This window comes from Hippocampus bargibanti, linkage group LG05 (genome assembly GCF_051943395.1).
Source record: "Hippocampus bargibanti isolate YZ-2025 linkage group LG05, ASM5194339v1, whole genome shotgun sequence".
In the NCBI taxonomy this organism is placed as follows: domain Eukaryota; kingdom Metazoa; phylum Chordata; class Actinopteri; order Syngnathiformes; family Syngnathidae; genus Hippocampus; species Hippocampus bargibanti.
In genome coordinates this window covers 24187737-24208579 of record NC_142738.1, presented here as the reverse complement: position 1 = coordinate 24208579, position 20843 = coordinate 24187737, and the positions used below count along the sequence as shown (strand labels likewise).

The 20843-nt window shown below is 46.0% G+C and overlaps 1 protein-coding gene across 2 annotated transcripts; it reads right to left on the bottom strand.

Annotated features, from left to right (window-relative positions):
* Window positions 1-251: 251 nt before the first annotated feature.
* Window positions 252-12133, bottom strand: LOC148898275 (uncharacterized). Of its 2 annotated transcripts, none has more exons than XR_016115086.1 (4): window positions 11479-12133; window positions 10990-11098; window positions 2258-3462; window positions 252-2148 (listed from the first exon to the last, which is right to left on the bottom strand). XR_016115086.1 is itself a non-coding variant. In XM_088997397.1 (4 exons), the coding sequence occupies exons 3-4, from the start codon at window positions 2095-2097 to the stop codon at window positions 1362-1364; spliced, it is 561 nt and encodes a 186-aa protein (XP_088853523.1). In that variant the 5' UTR covers window positions 2098-2148; window positions 2258-3462; window positions 10990-12133; the 3' UTR covers window positions 252-1361. The 2 variants fall into 2 exon arrangements, 1 of the variants encoding a protein (XP_088853523.1); XM_088997397.1 differs by having other exon boundaries at window positions 252-1838; window positions 2014-2148; window positions 10990-12133.
* Window positions 12134-20843: the final 8710 nt, after the last annotated feature.

Sequence of the window (20843 nt, the reverse complement as noted above, 5' to 3'; positions counted from 1 at the left end):
TTCGTACAATAGCCTGCTTAGGCAAAATAGGATTAGTAATACTGATGAGGTGATACCGGTGGAAGTGGGACAATCAGGCCAGTTGTTAGTCAGGACAATAGGAACTATCAGTGGAGCGGCAGGGAGTAGTCCTCTTCATCCCTCAACCTGAGAGCAGGGACCTATCATAGCAGTCTGGCACCGCCGTGTCTGGACAGTAGGGATATATATATATATATATATATACATATGTGACGGGTGTCACAACAGTGACTGTCTTCATCTCCACGATGCTGCCGTCTTAATAAGACCAGACGCGTGAATGTGTCTTTTTATTTCTTTTAATTCTGCAACACATTATGGCAGAATGGATGGGTGAAGTCGCATGGGTTTCGTCTTGTGATTAACATGTATCTCGTCCAGATTGTTCTGAATATGCAAAACATTGTAGATAACAAAACATAATGAACAACGTGTGATCGTATTGTGGTTATTTACAGGAAAAGAGAATACAACACAAGTTCACTGTTATTTACATGATGTCCCTGAAAGCATCATACGCGGAGACTCGGCAGAACACTCGGTGCGCTTGTAACCCGCCGCGAACACTCACGGGCAAATGAAACACGACACAAGAAACTAAATATTGTTCAATAAAAACGAAATGAAACAATTATTAGCTGCAACACAGTATGGCAGAAGGGATGGGTGAAGTCGCATGGGTTTCGTCTTGTGATTGACTGCAACAGAAAAGCACTATGAAGCAGTGACGTGCAGTCAGTAGAGGCAGGTGAGGCAGTGCCTCACCTGTCATCATGGAAAGCTGTCATGGAAATATCAAATGAAAAAATAAATTAAACAGTTAGATGTTGTGACGACGCTCGAGTGCAAAAAAAGCAGGACTCGAGCGACGGGGTTTGGCGAAGGGGAAGGACCCGAAATACACGACGTGACAGGCTTGGAAGGAGCAAGAGTCTTTACTGAAACATGCATCAAAAATAACAAACAGGGAAGAGTGGAGGAACTAACAATGGCAGACCTGGTAACACAGTAGTGGTGACGGCGACATCCAAAAATACTCCGACGGAGAATGGTAGTGAGCGATAGGCAGATATAGACAGAAGGCACAATCAGTGAATGACAATCAGCTGTGGGAACCCAGGTGAATGATGATTGGAGGGGCCGTCTCCCATGATTGGCGGAGGAGGTGACAGGAGGGGCGGGGCGCGCCCAGGATGGCAACGAGATGTGACAGTGCCCCCCCCTCAAGGGAAGCCTCTCGGCGGCCCACCAGGTTTGGATGGGTGAGCCGCATGGAACGCCCGGGTGAGAGATGGGTCGAGGATCCAGGAACGTGGGACCCATTGACGTTCCTCAGCTCCTTAGCCCTCCCAGTCGACCAGGTACTGCACTCCTCTGCCCCTGCGCCTGGAGTCCAGTATCTCCCGCACGGTGTAGACTGGTCCGTCGTCCAATATCCGGGGGGGAAGTGGGGGGGCGGGCGTGGGGGCTAAGGGGCTGGTCTCCACTGGCTTGAGGAGGGAAACATGAAAGACGGGGTGGATCCGCATGGTGGGTGGTAGCCGGAGCCTCACCGAGACCGGGCTGATGATGGCCTCGATGGGGAAGGGACCCGTGAAGCGTGGGCCCAGCTTGGCCGAGGACCCTGCCAGCCGATGGTCCTTCGTGGATAGCCAGACCTCCTGCCCGACCTGGTAGCTGGGTGCTTGCCGCCGATGGCGGTCTGCCACCCGCCGGTTCCGGGATGCGGTGCGTGACAGGGTGTCCCTGGTCTCCTTCCAGACTCTGTGGGCCCGTCTGAGGTGATGATCGATAGACGGGACCTCCACCTGGCCCTCCTGTGTGGGAAACAAGGGCGGCTGATAGCCATAGGCGGACATGAATGGGGACCGACCTGTGGCTGCGGAGACCAGGGAGTTGTGGGCGTACTCCACCCAGGGTAGGTGCAGGGCCCACGACGTCGGGTTGTGGAGGCACACGCACCGGAGGGCCGCCTCCAGGTCCTGGTTCTACCTCTCCGTCTGTCCGTTGGTCTGGGGGTGGTAACCAGACGACAGGCTCGCCGATGCCCCTAGGGACCGACAGAAACGCTTCCATACCTTGGACACGAACTGCGGTCCCCGGTCCGACACGATGTTCGTCGGAATCCTGTGGAGACGGACGACATGGTTAACCAGGAGTTGAGCCGTCTCGGTGGCGGACGGCAACCTGGTTAACGGAACGAAGTGGGCCGACTTGGAGAATCGGTCCACTAGACTTGGAGAATCGGTCCACTACGGTGAGGACGATCGTCTTGCCACGGGAGGGGGGGGAGGCCTGTCACGAAGTCGACGTAGATGTGGGACCAGGGTCTGGACGGAACCGGTAGGGGCTGGAGGAGTCCCGCCGGGGGCTGGTGGGAGGCTTTCCCACGGGCGCAGGTCGGGCAGGCCTTCACGAAGAGGGTGATGTCCCTCCGGAACCCCGGCCACCAGAACCGTTGGGCGATGAGTTGGATCGTCCTGTTGACCCCCGGGTGGCAGGCTATCTTAGAAGTGTGCCCCCAGATGAGCACCTATTGCGTAGAGGGGGGGACGAACAGGCGATCCTTGGGACAGCCCCTGGGGATGGTGGTAGTTCCCTGGGCTTGCTGGACTTTTCTCTCAACCTCCCACCTCAGGGCGCCCAGGATGCGCTGGGCCGGCAGGATGTTGGCGGTGGATACGGGATAGGGCGTCGGGCTTGGTGTTCTGTGACCCTGGGCAGTAGGTGAGAGAAAAGTCAAAACGGGTGAGGAAGAGTGACCATCGGGCCTGCCGTGAGTTAAGTCTCTTGGCCGACCGGATGGCCGCCAGGTTTTTGTGATCCGTGTAGACGGTGAAGGGGTGTTTAGCTCCCTCAAGCCAGTGTCTCCATTCCTGCAGGGCCAGGACGACCGCCAGCAGTTCCCGATTGCCGACGTCATAATTGGCCTCGGCGGGGCTGAGCCGGCGGGAGAAGAAGGCGCATGGGCGTAGCTTCTGGTCAGTGGGAGAGCGCTGGGAAAGGACGGCCCCTACTCCGGACTCGGATGCGTCAACCTCGACCGTGAACGGGAGCTCCGGGTCGGGATGACGCAGGACAGGGGGGTTGGTGAAGGCACGACGGAGGCGGTTGAATGCCCCCTCAGCATCGTGAGTTCACCTGAATGGGAGCTTGGTGGACGTGAGGTTAGTGAGGGGGAGTGCCTTCTGACTATACCCGCGAATGAAGCGGCGGTAGAAGTTGGCAAACCCCAAAAACCGCTGAAGCTGCTTGCGCGTCTTTGGGATCGGCCATTCCACCACCGCTTTGGTTTTGGCGGGGTCGGCCCTGAGCTCCACGACGAACCCCAGGAACGACAGAGAGCGGACATGGAAGTCGCACTTCTCTGCCTTCACGTAGAGCCGGTTTTGCAGGAGCCGCACCAGGACCGTGGACGTCGGACGTGTTGCCGGTGCTCTTCTGCAGAGCGAGAAAAAATAAGAATGTCATCAAGGTAAACGAAAACAAAAACATTGAGGAAGTCCCTGAGCACATCATTTATCAGATTTTGGAAAACGGCAGGCGCGTTCGTGAGCCCGAACGGCATCACCAGGTATTCAAAGTGCCCTAAAGGTGTCTTGAATGCTGTTTTCCATTCATCCCCCTCACGGATACGGACCAAATGGTAGGCGCTACGAAGATCTAATTTAGAAAAAATGGTGGCGGACTAAAGGGGCGCGAAGGCCGAATCCATGAGGGGGAGAGGGTATTTGTTACGGATGGTGATGTCGTTCAGGCCCCGGTAGTCAACGCATGGGCATAGGGATCCGTCCTTATCGATAAAGAAAAACCCTGCGCCCAGCGGGGAACGCGACGGGCGAATGAGTCCCGCCGCTAGAGAGGAGTCTATGAAGTCTTCAGGGCTTCCCGTTCCGGTTGTGAAATGTGGTAAAGTCTGGAGTCCGGTAATGGAGCCCCTGGCTGCAAGTCAATAGCACAGTCATACGGTCGGTGGGGCGGCAGGGATTGGGCGTTGTCTTTGCTGAACACCTCCCGCAGGTCGTGGTAGCACTGTGGCACGCCTTTGAGGCAGATGGCCTCGGGTGGGCCACCGCGGGAGGGGTTTCGCCCTGCCGTTGCCGACAGCAGGCAGTTGGCGTAGCAGTAGGGGCTCCAGCCCTGAATGGTGGGGCCCTCCCAAGAAATGGACGGGTCATGGGCCTTGAGCCAGGGGAGACCCAAAACCAATGGCGCGTTCCGGGAGGGCATAACAAAAAATTGGCGGTGCTCCACGTGGTTGCCTGCCACTCGGAGCTTAAGTGGGGCCGTGAGGTGGGTGACCCGGGCTAACAATCGGCCATCCAGGTCGACGATCTCCTTAGGGGGAAGGAGATCTATGAGTTGGCAGCCCAAAAGGTCGGCCAAGTGGGGGTCGATGATGCACCCGTCGGCCCCCCGAGTCAACTAGCGCCCGCACTCTTTGGGAGCTGGAGGGGCCAAATAGTTCACTTTCCAGCTCCAACCGCGTGACAGGTGTTGTGAACTTAGCCCCCAACGGACGCCGTTTCGGCGGGGACTTACATGGGCCGTGGGTCCTAGGCTGGGGGCCTCGGGTGCGGCGAGCCTTCGGGTTGGCGCGGTCGTCTCCCCCCCCTATCACCATAGGTTCGGGGAGTCCCTCCTGGGGCTGCGCGCGGTCGCTGCCGGGTGTGGTCGACCAAGGTCGGCTTCGGGGTTCCTCGGGCCGTCGGTCGCTTAGCTCCTTTCGCCGCTCCCGGAGACGATGATCCAAGCCGATGACTATCTCGACGAGGTCGTCGAAGGTGGTGCCGGCGTCGCGGGTAGCCAACTCGTCCTTTAGGTCGGAATTCAAGCCGCGACGGAACACCCCCCTCAACGCTCAGTCGCCGTAGCCGCTGCCAGCGGCCTGGATCCGGAAAGCGACGGAGTATTCTGCGGCCGAACGGGCCCCTTGGACGCAGTCGAGGATTCTCCCTTCCGCCTCGACCTCCGTCACCGGATGGCGAAACACCCGGCGTATCTCGTCCACGAAGTCCTGATATGAGGCGCACAGCTCCGGTCGGGACTCTCGTACAGCCAGCACCCATGTTTCGGCTTCTCCCGCGAGCAGGCTAGTGATGAAGGCTACCTTAGCCTCATCGCTATATTTCATCATCTTTGCTATTTTTGTATTGTGAAATTCTACTGTTGAGTTGCTTATCACTCAGACAAAAATACCAAGAAACTGCACGTCATTTTATTTTCATTGATGGCCGGTTTATCTGCATCAGACAATCACATTGTTACTGAAAATAAGGTTCGGTAGCAAGGGATTTGGCCTTGTGTTACATTGCAAGTCATGTCATATCACTTGCTTGTGGTTGCGGCAAAAAAAGTGCCATTTAAGATAGATCAGCACTGCAGTGCAAATATTTGGGGGCATGTTTTTGTGGTAAATAATCACCAGTCTCGATTGAATTGTCTTACTAGAGAGGACAAACACAGTGTACTCATACATTACCATACATTAAACTTAAAGGACAACCGGCACCACTTTTTTGTTTCCTAACTGACATCAAAAAACGTTTTATAGCATCTAAAATACCCAAAACACACAGGATGATATTTTTAATCAAATGCAAAACACCAATAAAAATGACTTAACACGTAGGCGTCAGGATGTTGTTCAAACACGAGCGCACACTGCATGAGGAATTGAGCGCAGCGCCCGGTTTCGCCTGCGTAGCGTGGGGGTTGGGGCAGCGGTGGATTGCGCCTGCCCACGGGCGGGGAGGAAGGGACGGTGAGGGTGGCGATGCATGTTTCCATCTCCTTGAGGCGTTGAGCCAGCGAGGAAGTAACGTGGCGCATTTCCTCGATCGCCTGGGCCAGCTGGCTCGAACGCTCCGCCTCTTGAACAAGGGCGGAAAAATACCTGTCATCGCCGGCGGGGTCCATGGGTGGTCGGAGTATTGTGTGACGACGCTCGAGTGCAAAAAAGGCAGGACTCGAGCGACAGGGTTTGGCGAAGGGGAAGGACCCGAAATACACGACGTGACAGGCTTGGAAGGAGCAAGAGTCTTTACTGAAACATGCATCAAAAATAACAAACAGGGAAGAGTGGAGGAACTAACAATGGCAGACCTGGTAACACGGTAGTGGTGACGGCGACATCCAAAAATACTCCGACGGAGAACGGTAGTGAGCGATAGGCAGATATAGACAGAAGGCACAATCAGTGAATGACAATCAGCTGTGGGAACCCAGGTGAATGATGATTGGAGGGGCCGTCTCCCATGATTGGCGGAGGAGGTGACAGGAGGGGCGGGGCGCGCCCAGGATGGCAACGAGATGTGACAGATGTATTTAGTGATTTGTAATTTAAAGTTCATGTCCATTTAACTTACCGTTTTAGGATTTTTTTCAAAATCGCTGAATTTACCATTCAAATACTAAGTAGAGACGAGCGGTGACGTCATTGATGACGTCAGTGCCTCACCAGCCATGAACCTCACCGCACGTCACTGCTATGAAGCACATGTGCTTCAAAGTTCCACTCGACAAAACATGAATTAAATAATGGCACAAAAAGTAATCTGAACTCGAAATGAATAAGGGAACTAATTCGATAACACTAGACAGTACAAAATGGGAAACAAAATAAGATATTGTCATGAAAATGCGCATTAATCCAGACCATCAGAAAATTGCGACACACCATGTATCTCGTCCAGATTGTTCTGGAAACTATGGGCGGGACCTGGTGCCACACTGTGTGCCGTTGCGTCACTTGCGTCATAATTTAATAATCTAGTGCACAACTCCGTTAGATATATAGGGCCTAAACTACCAGTAAGACTTTAGTTTGCTGACGAAGTTTCTTGGATAAGAAGCCAAACGTCCGACACCTTCAAAGAAGTACAGATGACGGCTGAAGAAACCTTTTCATCGATAATATTCATAATCTATCACAGTTGCCTACTAAGCATGGATGTCCTATTTACTTGGTCAACAAATCTTTCACACTAATATTTGTGCATAAGGGCATACAAAGGCACATACGTTGGATTTTACATGAATGAACAAAAAAGAGTGATTTCACACTTTGGTCTTACCCGTGGGTGCGTTTTAAGGAATACATGCTCGCATCAGTGCTGTCATTTGTGAACATGTCTGAATCGTTTGAGTGAATGTGACGTAACAATTCAAAGTTATACATTGGTTTCTATGTGCGTATAAGTAAGAAACATAACTCACTTGTGAATCTTGGACAAATGACTAGAGATGAACATTCCGTCCATTTTGGGGACGGAGGACGAGAAATGTAGAATTAAACAAAACAGTAATTTTAATCGTCCCTACCGGGTTAATTATGTGGTGTCATGAGACAAAACAACAAGGCCAGAAAGTAGCCAAACGTTATTTTCTCAACAGACTATTTATTTCATCTCAACTGTATTTTTATAGCAACACTGCGACCTGGTGTACAATGAGAGAAAGTACCGACGGACAACGATCTCTCTAACGATCAATACAACCGGTTAGGAATTCTGGCTGTGTTCTACGTCACGCGGTACCCAGCCAACATGCCAATGGCTTGGATTTCTAAAAGTCACTGTAAAGTGTCCTTGAGAGTTTTGAAAGGCGCTCAGAAATTAAATTTATTATTATTATTATTATTATTATTATTATTTATTTCATCATCTTTGCTATTTTTGTATTGTGAAATTCTACTGTTGAGTTGCTTATCACTCAGACAAAAATACCAAGAAACTGCACGTCATTTTATTTTGATTGATGGCCGGTTTATCTGCATCAGACAATCACATTGTTACTGAAAATAAGGTTCGGTAGCAAGGGATTTGGCCTTGTGTTACATTGCAAGTCATGTCATATCACTTGCTTGTGGTTGCGGCAAAAAAAGTGCCATTTAAGATAGATCAGCACTGCTGTGCAAATATTTGGGGGCATTTTTTTGTGGTAAATAATCACCAGTCTCGATTGAATTGTCTTACTAGAGAGGACAAACACAGTGTACTCATACATTACCATACATTAAACTTAAAGGACAACCGGCACCACTTTTTTGTTTCCTAACTGACATCAAAAAACGTTTTATAGCATCTAAAATACCCAAAACACACAGGATGATATTTTTAGTCAAATGCAAAACACCAATAAAAATGACTTAACGTGTCCAAAAACTACTTCGAATTGAACCAGGAAGTGGCTAGTTTCAGAAGGTCCCGCCCCCTTGTTCGTGATGTCACGCCAAGACGTCTTGCCTTGCTCGAGAATCAAAACGATGGCTTCAGATTCGGAGAAGATGCTTTGCTGTTACTCATCCAGTTGTGAATGATTCAAATATTTCTGAAGAGGAAAGCATAAATGTTTGCAATCGATTAAAGTTCAGTAAAGTCTCGTTATATCGATAGTCCCGGTTATATCGATATTTTTTCGGACTCCCTTTAATATCGATATAACGAGACTTTACTGTAGTTATTTCCTGTCATTTTGAGGCATCTGGACAGAAATGTAGCACCCAGAAAATGCAGAAGATGGCGCCAAAGCTCCATTGGAAATGGGCTGATTTGTCTGCTTGGAATTTGTGTCAGCGAATATATAATAGTTGTCTTGGTGCAACACACAACGATTCACCATCACGTTATTTATGCGTTTTCCTTCCAATTTTTCCATCAACACGCATCAACACGAAGTTTTCAGACCAAACAAAGTTCCTCAAAATGCATTGTGTGTCCTTTTCTCGGTCAGGGGCGTTCCTTCCGTTACGTGACGACAGGAATCGTCACCAACTCAAAAACAAGACTTCCTGAATATTCAGTGCGAGTCTTAAAGCGTCAAATATAGCGATATGCGGTGGAATCTTTGTAAAATAGGCTCAGTAGAAGTCATTTGAAGCGATTTTACAAATTATAGACATAACTTGTCCGGAGGTGTCGGTTGTCCTTTAAGACGGACACCAAGGATTGCAAATAAATGCTCAATGATCAAATGGGTTTCCATAGTAGCCACCTTTTTTAAGCCATGCCAGTGACAGTCACCATCTGCATTGTAAGGTTCTGCTCTGCTGGGAATGTTTGGGAGAGTCCCAATGATGAAGGCAACAAGAATTCAGGATGCACCTTCTGATCCTTGTTTAATGTGTATTATTTGCATCTCCAACTACCAAGGTGAACCGCGTTGCCATGGTGACCCCTGACCCCAGTATTTAGCTCACAGTTAGCGTCTGACCATGTCTTTGTCAGATATCATACACATAGACGTGCCAATTCATATTCTATCACCAATCCACACCTCTAACTTTGGTGAGTCTCCACATGGTTTTGTTATTGTTACACATTATTAGCCAATCTCAGTGTTGAAAATGGTATGCTCTGTTTGCAGTGCAATGTGAAAAGCAATCTGTATTTTGGTGTTCTGAAAAGTGATGGTTTTGGGAATGTGAGCATTCCGCCTGTGGTTAACGTTACAGTTACATAATTTTCTGTTGAAAATCTTTCATCTCGAAATACACAGTTGCGCTCAGAAGCTGTTTTCGGAAAGACCTGGGTGCTCTAAAAAATGCTTGCTTAGTTCAGTCGTCATGTACCAGTGACGAAAATCTGTTTAATATTAAGTTGCCATTTCAAGTAGGTAAGTGCATGAATTGGCTTGAATTGTTGAATAAGTAAGATAGTGGGTAAATAATGCATAAAAATAATTGTGTCAGTGGTGTGCTTTATTCATTTAATCCTTAGTTTTAATTTGTTGGTACAATTTCCAAAAAATACAATGTCAAGAGTGTCCTTGTCACGTGAAAATGTACTCTTTCTTCGATCACGGCCTTCAACAGAATGTTCAAGGCATCAGCTTTTTTTCACATTTTATGAAGGGGAATGTCATGTTGCATCAAAGACGAGAATGTTTTTTCCTGGCACGTAAATGCCAAGCAGATTCTGTGCAGACGGTGAACACGCTTCAAACACACAATACCCGCTCGTACATCTCTATCCTCACAGAGTTGCCGTAATTAGTTGACAGAAAAGATATTGTCGAGAATCAACTTGTCTAATGTGATTACTGGCAAACATGTTTATTGGCTTTGCTATTACATGGATTTTATGGTAAATCTTTGTTGGTAGTTCTGAAAAAAAATCAACGAAAGCATGATTAAAAAAAATAATTGGTTAATGACATATTGTATTCAATATATTTTTTTGTATCTGTTTTTGTCAGAATCAGAATCATCTTTATTGCCAAGTATACAGAACACATAAGGAACTTGTCTCCGGTAGAACATGCTGCACCCGTACCATCATAAAAAAATTGCAAAGAGGCACTATCCAGTGTGTGTATATATATATATATATATATATATATATATATATATATATATATATATATATATATATATATATATATATATATATATATATATAGTATTTGTATGTTTCAATCAGGTAGTGTAGGTTTTCAACAGTTATAATGTAGCTTGTTAAAAAAACATGGTTAAAAAAAAATCACAAACATTGTGAGTGGTTGTTTTCACCAGAGAGGCACTTCCGAAAGCTCAAAAATTGGCTAGAACTGACTATGTTCCACATTGACTTTTGTTAGACACCAAACTCTTTCAATTATATCTTGTGCACCGGGGCAGTCATGCCAGAACAAATTAGGATTTACTCCACACAATACACTTTGTTTGCAAACTGTTGCCGTCAACAGTCAACTCGGTTAAGATATTTTGACGTGGCTATTACTCCTTCTCTTGAAACAGTGGCTCTAAGGTGCCTGCTACTCAGTGACGTGCGGTGAGGTTCATGGCTGGTGAGGCACTGACGTCATCATAGTCAGATTTACAAACATATGAACTCTACAGAGTAGTTTATTCACCATTTGATTGGCAACAGTTAACGTATTTTGTTTAAAATTTCATGTCAGCATTTTTTATATATACAAACTGTAGCATAGAAAAAAATAAGTAAAAAAAGGTTTTTATCGTGTTACCTTTAGTCCATGCGCCGCTCCTTCTGAAGAAAGGCATCGATAACTTCTTTGTAGAAGCCTTCCTTATCTTTCTTCAGTTTTAAAAGTCTCTCTGTCTCAACGGAGATCACTGCCAGCGAAGAAAGTCGTCCTTGATCAGTCCTGTTCCGACTGTATGTTTTCAGTGCTGAGAATGACAATCTCGTCTACTTCTACAGCAACAAATGGGGCTGCACCGATCTCCTTTTTAATGTCAGTTCTAATGACATCACCAACTGCTTCAATTAAATCGTTCTGTATTCTGTTTCACAGGCTAGAAAATACAGTGGATATCCCAAAATGACTCGCTAGCCTATCATCTTTCTCAGCGAAAGCATGTAATAGTTCAACATAATTGCCACGATTAGCAGAGCCTTTACTTTCATCATTTCCACGAAATGCCAGCTGTTGTTTGGCAAGGAAGCAGGTGGCATTGATGAGATCTTTTAAAATCTCCCGCTTCTCCTTTACCTTAGCATTGTGGATGCTGATGTTGAGTCTTCGCTCATTTTTGATGAGGCTCCGTTGTAAAATGTTCAGGTCACAATATCCCATTTGAGTCCAGACATTGTCACAAATTGAGAACAGAAGGCAGGAAAAGCAGAAAAGGCGGTTTCTTGCTGGACATCCACACAGCCAGCCTTTTCGAGTGTACCAGTCCACCTGAAAAGAGCGAGTATTGTGTCCCGTTGTCTGAAGCAAACCTTTTAGCTCCGGTGTTGGTCTTCCTTTAATTATTACCTCCTGCTTCGATTGAAAGTCCAGTTTAGAAAATTCTTTCAATTTAGATATGTAATCCTCCATTCTGAAAGTGAGGCCAAGCAACACGAAAAAATGACTGCAGGGTTGCACTTTACTTGCTAACTGTTTACTGTAGCTTTCTGTCTCTAATTCTATTATTCTGCAGACGTGGAGTCGGAAGTATCTCTGGAATCACAAGCGCCCCCTGTCATGAGGCGGGAGAACTGTTTACCTCACCTACGCACAGCGTTTTGATGAAAATAAAACAAAATAAACACTGTAGTACAGTGTTTATAATGTACAATGACATTATATACACCAGTTAAACTGTAGAAATTTAGTTCATATACTAAACGTGTTTGAACGCTTTAATAGCGATATGCAGAAGAACAGCAATGCGGTCTCACTGCAGAGCAAGCCAGCACAGTAAGCATAGTGATTGCGCAATCCATGGTGAGGCTCAGCCGGCTGGTGCCTCATTACTACTTAGTATTTGAACGGTAAATGTGAAAATTCAGCGATTTTGAAAAAAATCCTAAAACTGTGAAGTTAAATGGACAAGAACTTTAAAGTACAAATCACTAAATACATATAACTGTTTAATTTATTTTTTTCATTTGATATTTCCATGACAGCTTTCCATGATGACAGGTGAGGCACTGCCTCACCTGCCTCCCCTGACTGCACGTCACTGCTGCTAGTAAACATGCGGCTGTGAAAAAGCGAGGTGATCTAATGAATTATGCAGTGAGGGTTTTCTCTCAGCCCGACAGTCTGAAACCAGTGTGAAGAAAATTGGAGAACTACAAGCCATGTGCAGCCTTCGCTGACACCCCCTACCCATCCATCCTCCATCCCTCAGGATCCCAGGTGCCAAGGCCTTTCAGTCAACCAGCGCTACTAGCTATTAGCTACTAGCTAAAAGCTAGAATCTGGGGAAGGCACCAAGGGGGCTACAAGTATGATAACACGAGGAAGAGATGTCACAGGATCCAATCCGTGGCCCTTGTGGCCCCACTCAAGAAGGAAAAGGTGTCATGGATGTTCTGAAATTGCAGACACCAACCACAGATTGGCTCCACACAAAACCAATCCAGGACACTTCATGCACCTTCCTGTTTTCCGTGTGCTGTGCACTAAACGAGTGGAATTGTTGTGAAACCCAGAGTTGGTCTTCTAAGTAATCCAAATGAATGAAGTGACACGTCCCTGTTCCTGCCGCTGCCTGCATTCTTGCTCCGGTAATGAGAAACCCCAGAGTTCATGCGCCTTGAAACCGACAACACAAATCGGAGATTCGCTACAGCTGTGTTGTGAGCTGCCCTGGAGGAGCCAGAGATCTGGATGAATATTCATGGCGCGCTGATGAATTGTGTTACCACTTTAAAATCACTTATGTCGCTTCTTGTATCACACAAGCTCTTTGCCACCAAACATTCATGGGCCACAACATAGAGGCCCCGCTTCCAACTACCAATTATCATCTGCGATCATTAACTTGTTCCATAGACACAAACAATGCAATTTGCCACAGCCGTTTATTCAAATGACCCTCTTCGGGAATTGCGGCTGACTGTGTTGATTGAATTTCTTTTTGTGTGGCTCGCAATCACTCAAGAAATGTTTTCACACCAAAAAATGATGAAGGGTGTTCAACGCTGTAAACAAAGTGTTTTGAGAGGGGTAAATTACTTTGTTACGTGACAATGTGTATGTTCAGCAGTGTTTTAACAGCGTGCGTTTCATAAATATGAATACACGCCTGCAATTTCAAATGAGTTGGAACTAGAATGGCACACCATTATTTTTTAATCAGCGTTGCGGGTTGCGGATTTGTGGGCTTCCAGCACAGCTCAAACAATATATATGGAGTTGATCGCATGAAATTACGCTGATGTTGCACACAATAAGCTTCCATTTTGCTCATTCAGAAAACAATTTCATCACACTGATGGTTAAAGAAGTGGTTGAAGGAATGGCCCGTTATTGAGCACAGTCATGTTCGGTATCCCCAGACGAGTGATTCATAGCGACCTCATCGGTGGTAACAGACGGCACATCCAGACCTTTATTGCCTCCATCCATCACCATCACTTCATCAATCTAAACTGCTGGGAGCCAGCTTCTCCAACAGTCCCCAAATGCCCATCCAGATATTTACACCTTACACCTATTCTCTTTTTCATTCCCTCTCTCACTTCAAGACACACACACACACACACACACACACACACACACACACACACACACACACACACACACACACACACACACACGCGCGCGCATGCACACGCACACACACACAAGCACAAACACACACACACACACACACACACACACACACACACACGCACGCACACACATACGCACACACACACACACACACACACACACACACACACACACACACACACACACACACACACGCACGCACACGCATACGCACACACACACACACACACACACACACACACACACACACACACACACACACACACACACACACACACACACACACCTTATAAATAAGAGTGAATGGTAGAAAGTGTGGAAAAACTATTCGGCAAGGCTCGCTGGCTGACAGGCGATGCTGCAATCTGAAAGCCACTTACACTTCCGTCACATCAGACCACCTGACACCACCTGCTGCCGCTGACCAAGATGGCAGCAGCCATATTATGATGGATACAGTGACCACAGGTATAAATCATTAAAACTTTTCCATTGCTTGCACCTGTGTAAAAGCTGAGCAGTGTGAAAGTCTGAAAATAATGTTTCTTGCCTGTTACATCTCATCAAAATGTCAGTGTGAGCCATCCAGGCACCCATGTAAGGAATATATTTGGAATCTATTAAATATCATTGAAAGTGAAGTGTGTGTCTGCATTTGTGTTTGTGTAAGTGTGTATTTGTGTGTGTGTTTGATATGTAATTCTGAGGCTTCCATATCACCAAAGACGAAAGAACTCTAGGAAAGATGACAATGTAATGCTGCCAAGCATGAATTAGCAATGTAATGTATATGCGGACAATTGCCATTATGGACTCATTGATTACGTATTTTAGTACACAAATACATGACGCTTTGGAATGACTCATCACCTATCACCTGAAATCAGAATCAGAATCAGAATACCTTTCTTCGTCCCACAATGGGGAATGCAGTCCACAGCAGCAATTGAAAAGGGATGGAGTTGGGGTGGGGTGAAAGGATAGAAAACAAGATATTCTAAGCATAACAAAATAAAAATGTCAACTGTATACTGTGCAAATGTAAATGTGAAATGTAAATTGGATGACCACTCATTTTGTTCTGCATTTCTGCTGCACTGATAAGTCACCGTGGAGCGAGTTAACATAATGCAGAGTGATGGCAAAATGAGGCATCATGAAACAATGAGGCTTTCCATCCAAATGGTTTGCTTTTGGGTCAAAGTGTAGGACTTGTTCTTTGGGTAATATATCAGGAAGAAGAGAAGCATGACCCAACAGGTTCCAGAAATTTTGTGAAAAAATATTTTCTAGACCAAAAAAAATGCGTGAAGAGTAAATTTGCAAAAAAAAAAAAAAAACTTTGTCATATTTGTTACGTGACTACATGACTTGACAATGATAAGTGTTTCCAACTATGAGTGAAGAAAACCCTTCCTCTCTGGCCTCTTATTGTGCCTTCTGTCTCTGGTCAGTTGTTTTTCCTGGGGCGTGGTGGTTGCCTGCCAATCGTCTTGGACGAGACGCACAAGATGGAGCCAGAGTGAACTGATGTTCTTTCCCTACGGATGATTCATCTGTGTAAGCTCTCAGTCGTGTAGGAGTGGTCCATCGATGAAAAGGTTTATATATATATATATATATATATATATATATATATATATATATATATATATATATATATATATATATATATATATATATATATATATATATATATATATATATATATATAAACCTTTTCATATATATATATCAGAATCAGAATCAGAATCATCTTTATTGCCAAGTATGTAGAACACACAAGGAATTTGTTTCCGGTAGAACACGCTGCACTAGTATCGTTGTCAAAAAAACTGCTAAGTGGCACTATACAGTTCCATTTTGGCTACTGTTCGAAGAGTTCAAAGAGTTAATGGCTTGGGGGAAGAAGCTGTTTAAATGTCTGCTGGATTTGGTGCGCATGGATCGGTAGCGCCTGCCTGAGGGGAGTAGCTGGAAAAGGTGGTGGGCAGGGTGCGGAGGGTCCAGTAGGATTTTCCGCGCCCTAGTTTGGATTCTTGCAGTGTGCAAGTCCTCGAGAGTGGGTAGGGCGGTGCCAATGATTTTTTCCGCCGTCCTAACTGTCCGTTGAAGTCGGATTTTGTCCATTTTTGTGGCGGCCCCGAACCAAACGGTGATGGAAGAACACAGGATGGATTCGATGACAGCCGTGTAGAAATGTTGCAGCACCTCCTGTGGCAGGCCATGCTTCTTTAGCAGCCTCAGGAAGTACATTCTCTGTTGGGCCTTTTTCAGGATAGAGTTGGTGTTGACCTCCCACTTCATGTCCTGGGAGACTGTGATTCCCAGGAACTTGAAGGTCTCAACGGTTGACACCAGGCAGTTGGATAGTGTGAGGGGTAGCTGTGGTGATGGATGTTTCCTGAAGTCCACCATCATCTCAACTGTCTTGAGCGTGTTCAGCTCCAGGTTGTGACGGCTGCACCAGAGCTCCAGCTGCTCCACTTGTTGTCGGTACGCAGACTCGTCGCCGTCTTTGATGAGACCGATGACCGTGGTGTCGTCTGCGAACTTTATGAATTTGACAGCTGGGTGCGTTGAGGTGCAGTCGTTCGTGTAGAGAGAGAAGAGCAATGGAGAGAGGACGCATCCCTGCGGGGCTCCAGTGCTCGTGGTTCGTGTTGTGGATGATATATTTCCCAGTCTGACCTGTTGTGTCCGTCCTGTCAGGAAGCTGAGGGTCCACTGGCAGATCGTGGGGGACACACCAAGCTGGAGAAGTTTGGGGATGAGGAGTTCTGGGATGATGGTATTGAACGCAGAGCTGTAGTCCACAAACAGGATCCTTGCGTAGGTTCCTGTGTTGTCAAGGTGGTCGAGGATGTGATGCAGTCCAATGTTGACTGCATCCTCCACAGACCTGTTTGCCCGGTAGGCAAACTGAAGAGGATCTAGCAGAGGTCCGGTGATGTTCTTTAGGTGGTTCAGCATGAGGCGTTCAAAGGACTTCATGACCACAGACGTCAGAGCAACAGGTCTATAGTCGTTCAATCCCGAGGGTGCTGGTTTATTTGGAACTGGGACGATAGTAGACTGTTTGAAGCAGGATGGGACTTCACACTGCTCCAGGGATCTGTTGAAGATTTGTGTGAAGACCGGAGCCAGCTGGTCAGCGCAGACTCTCAGGCAGGAGGGGGACACTCTGTCAGGTCCTGCAGCTTTCTTGATCTTTTGCTGCTTGAAGAGCCGTCTAACGTCCAGTTCGTGGATCTGTAGGGCAGAGGGCGGAGATACGGTAGTTTCTGGTAATGGTGGGCAGACCGGGGAAATGGTGGTGTCCTTTTCAAATCGGCAAAAGTATGTATTTAACTCATCAGCCATACCATTGTTGTACACTGCTTGGGGGGAAGGTAAACAATAATTTGTTATTGCTTTCAGGCCATTCCACACCGATGCAGAGTCGTTAGCGGAGAACTGTTTGTTAAGCCTCTCCGCATAACTTTTCTTTGCGATGTTAATTTCCTTCGTCAGCCTGTTTCGGGCGAGTTTGTAAACTGCTCGATCGCCGCTTTTAAATGCGGATTCTTTCTCTTTCCTAAGCTGCCTGAGGTTGGGAGTGAACCATGGCTTGTTGTTGTTGAATGAGCGGAAGGACTTTGTTGGATACACACATGTCCTCACAGAAACTGATGTATGATGTTACAGTGTCTGTGTATTCATCCAATGTGCCCGTTGAAGTTTCAAAGACGCTCCAATCAGTGCAGTCTAAGCATTCTTGTAGCGATAACTTTGCTTCATCCGTCCATGTTTTAACTGTCTTGACTACCGGTTTTACACATTTGAGTGAAACAGTCAATATGCTGCTTATATATATATATATATATATATATATATATATATATATATATATATATATATATATATATATATATATATATATATATAGTGATATCATGAGAGGCTAGCTCTCAGCGGGACAGGACAAGAAGTGCAATGGACGACAGGTTTGGATACAAACAAAGGTTTTAATCAAGGGTTTCAGGGGGAATTCACAAGCAACAAAGGTTTGAATAGTGTCTCTTCCAATACTTAAATCCAAATAAAGTCTCTTCTGAGGTAAAACTGAAGACGGAGTTCTTTTCCAAGAGTCTCTAGGCCTCACCCCTCTTGACGTCCTCCTCATGTAGCCTAGCCACCTTAGCAAGGTCCAAATCCAGTGTCCTGTCGTGTGGTCCCAACTGGCAATGAGTTCCACGCAGCAATCAACTTCTTCACAGAGCACAGCAATTGAGCTTGTCTTTCCCCAAGCTCCACACTCAGAGGCTCTCTGCCTTAAGAGCCTTGCCTGCTAATCCCACCCTGATCAGCTGCAGGTGTGTGGTTTTAATTGCTGCCTTCCACCAGATGGGGCCAAGACTCTGGGTGGAGCCATCTTAGGGGGATGTATTTGCTCTCCAGGACACAGCCTCTCGTGACATCACAATATATATATATATATATATATATATATATATATATATATATATATATATATATATATATATATATATATATATATATATATATATATATATATATATATATATATATATATATATATATATATATACAGTAAAGTCTCGTTATATCGATATTCAAGGGAGTCCGAAAAAATATCGATATAACCGGGACTATCGATATATCCGATCCTGCGCCGAACTGCATTAAACAAAAGCCGCTAAAAGAGGGCAGCCAAGCGCCATATAAGAAACGGAGCTGGCCATTAGCTCCCTTTTTTTTGGGTGAGAGATGTTCCCCCAATGTTGCCTCAAAATGGCACATATAATTCTTTAATGATTGTAAACATGTATGCTTTAATCTTCAGAACTACAGTGTATTTGAAACATATTCATAACTGGATGTGTAACAAGAAAGCATATTATCCGAATCTGAAGCCATTGTTTGGATTCACAAGCAATGCAAGACGTCTTGGCGTGAAGTCAGTTTTATTTGCATTTGAATAAAAAGTGACATCGGCTGTCCTTTAATACACAGTATGGAATGTTAATAATTTTCAAAATCATCGCGCTTCAGCAGACAAAACAAGAAACATTGTTGCAAAAAACGATTGCATTCATATACAGTACAGTGGGCATGTACATAACACAACAGGGAAACTGCAACGCTTACATCTTACTGTATTATGTATACAATTTAAAAAAGTCATCAATCTTCTTCTGCTTCCCATTTTTACCTTTTAACACAAACACTTCAATCTCGTCTGCTACACACGAGCTAGCGTCTGAAAATGAAAACGGCTCTGCTACACGGGTGCTGGGCACGTAACTAAGTCACCTGACCAAGTCGACCAATGGCGCGACTGATGGCGTGACACGTAACCAAGACACGTGACCAAGTTGAGCAATGGCGCGACCGATGGCGTGTCACGTGACAAAGTCACACGGCCAAGTCGACCAATAGCGCGACCGATGGCGGCTCATGTGACCAAGTCGACCAATGGCGCGACCGATGGCGGCTCACGTAAGAAGACACGTGACCAAGTTGACCAATGGCGCGACGGATATATCGATATAAACAACAAAAATGGCCGGCGGGGGATGAAAAGGAGCACCGTAATAAGCGGATTATCGTAACGATATCGATATAACGAGACTTTATCGTACTAAACGGTACTAATTATACATAAAAAGACTAGAAATGTGTAAGAAAATGGAAATGAAAATACTATCGCAATAAGCGGTACTATCGATATAATGAGACTTTACTCTGTATATATATATATATATATACAGAGTAAAGTCTCGTTATATCGATATCGGTTATATCGATAGTACCGCTTATTGCGATAGTATTTTCATTTCCCTTAGTCACACTTGTGGCAGAGCAAATGAGCACAAATGAGCACAATGACATCATCCAGTGTGGGTCCTTGGGCAAGACCCTTCACGCTAATGCCTACCTCATACAATGATGAGAGACAATAAATGGAATGACATGGCGGCTCAGACGTCGCCCGGCCAAACAAGGTCTGCGTCAGGTGCTGGGGAACCAGAGCACCCTGATGAAAAATGGGCTACTGGAACAAAGCGGAGATGGACGAGATGCGATAACATGGCTCTGTTGGAATGCTACTACTCAAGCAACCCTAGTCAGAGGGGTTACATGCGGAGAATGGGGGCTGAATGGTTACTTCGAAACCCACAGTCACGGTTGACCATGAAACAACTAGTAGCTCAGTGTTCCAATATCCACAAACGGCAATTGCTATCACAACTTGAGATTGATGAGGTACAACACAAATTCCGAGGTGAAGGGCCCCGGGCTGCCACATCACAGGAAGAGGTTCAACCAGAGATTGGGAGGCAAGCCCCAATGAATAATGAGATTGGGAAGCCAGCCCCAATAAATGAAATGCTGAGCGAGGCAGCAAATGACCTGAGAGATAAGATCATGGCAAGAATGAAAACTGGGCAACGAAGGCACCGATTACAACGGCTATGTGAAGTACCACCTGAAAGTCTCATGGAAACTGTGAATGCAGCACTGAGAACGATCCCGACCGGAACGATCACGGAAACCAATGAGCTGATATACACCTCAGCATCAGTGATCCTAGACATGCTTGGCTACAAGAGCAACCATGAGAGCCACGAGATTCATTACCCACCATGGAAAAGACGGTTGGAGGCCAAGATCAAGGCGGCTCGGAAAGATGTGAGTCAATTGACGGAGACCCAGAGAGGTGTGAATAAAAGGCCAATACCCAAGAGGTACATGCAGATAACCATACCTGAAGCACTCGAAACTGCCAAACAAAGGCTCCAGGCCTTGGCCAGTCGCCTAAAGAGGTACACGAAAGAGAATGAGGCCAGAAGAATAAA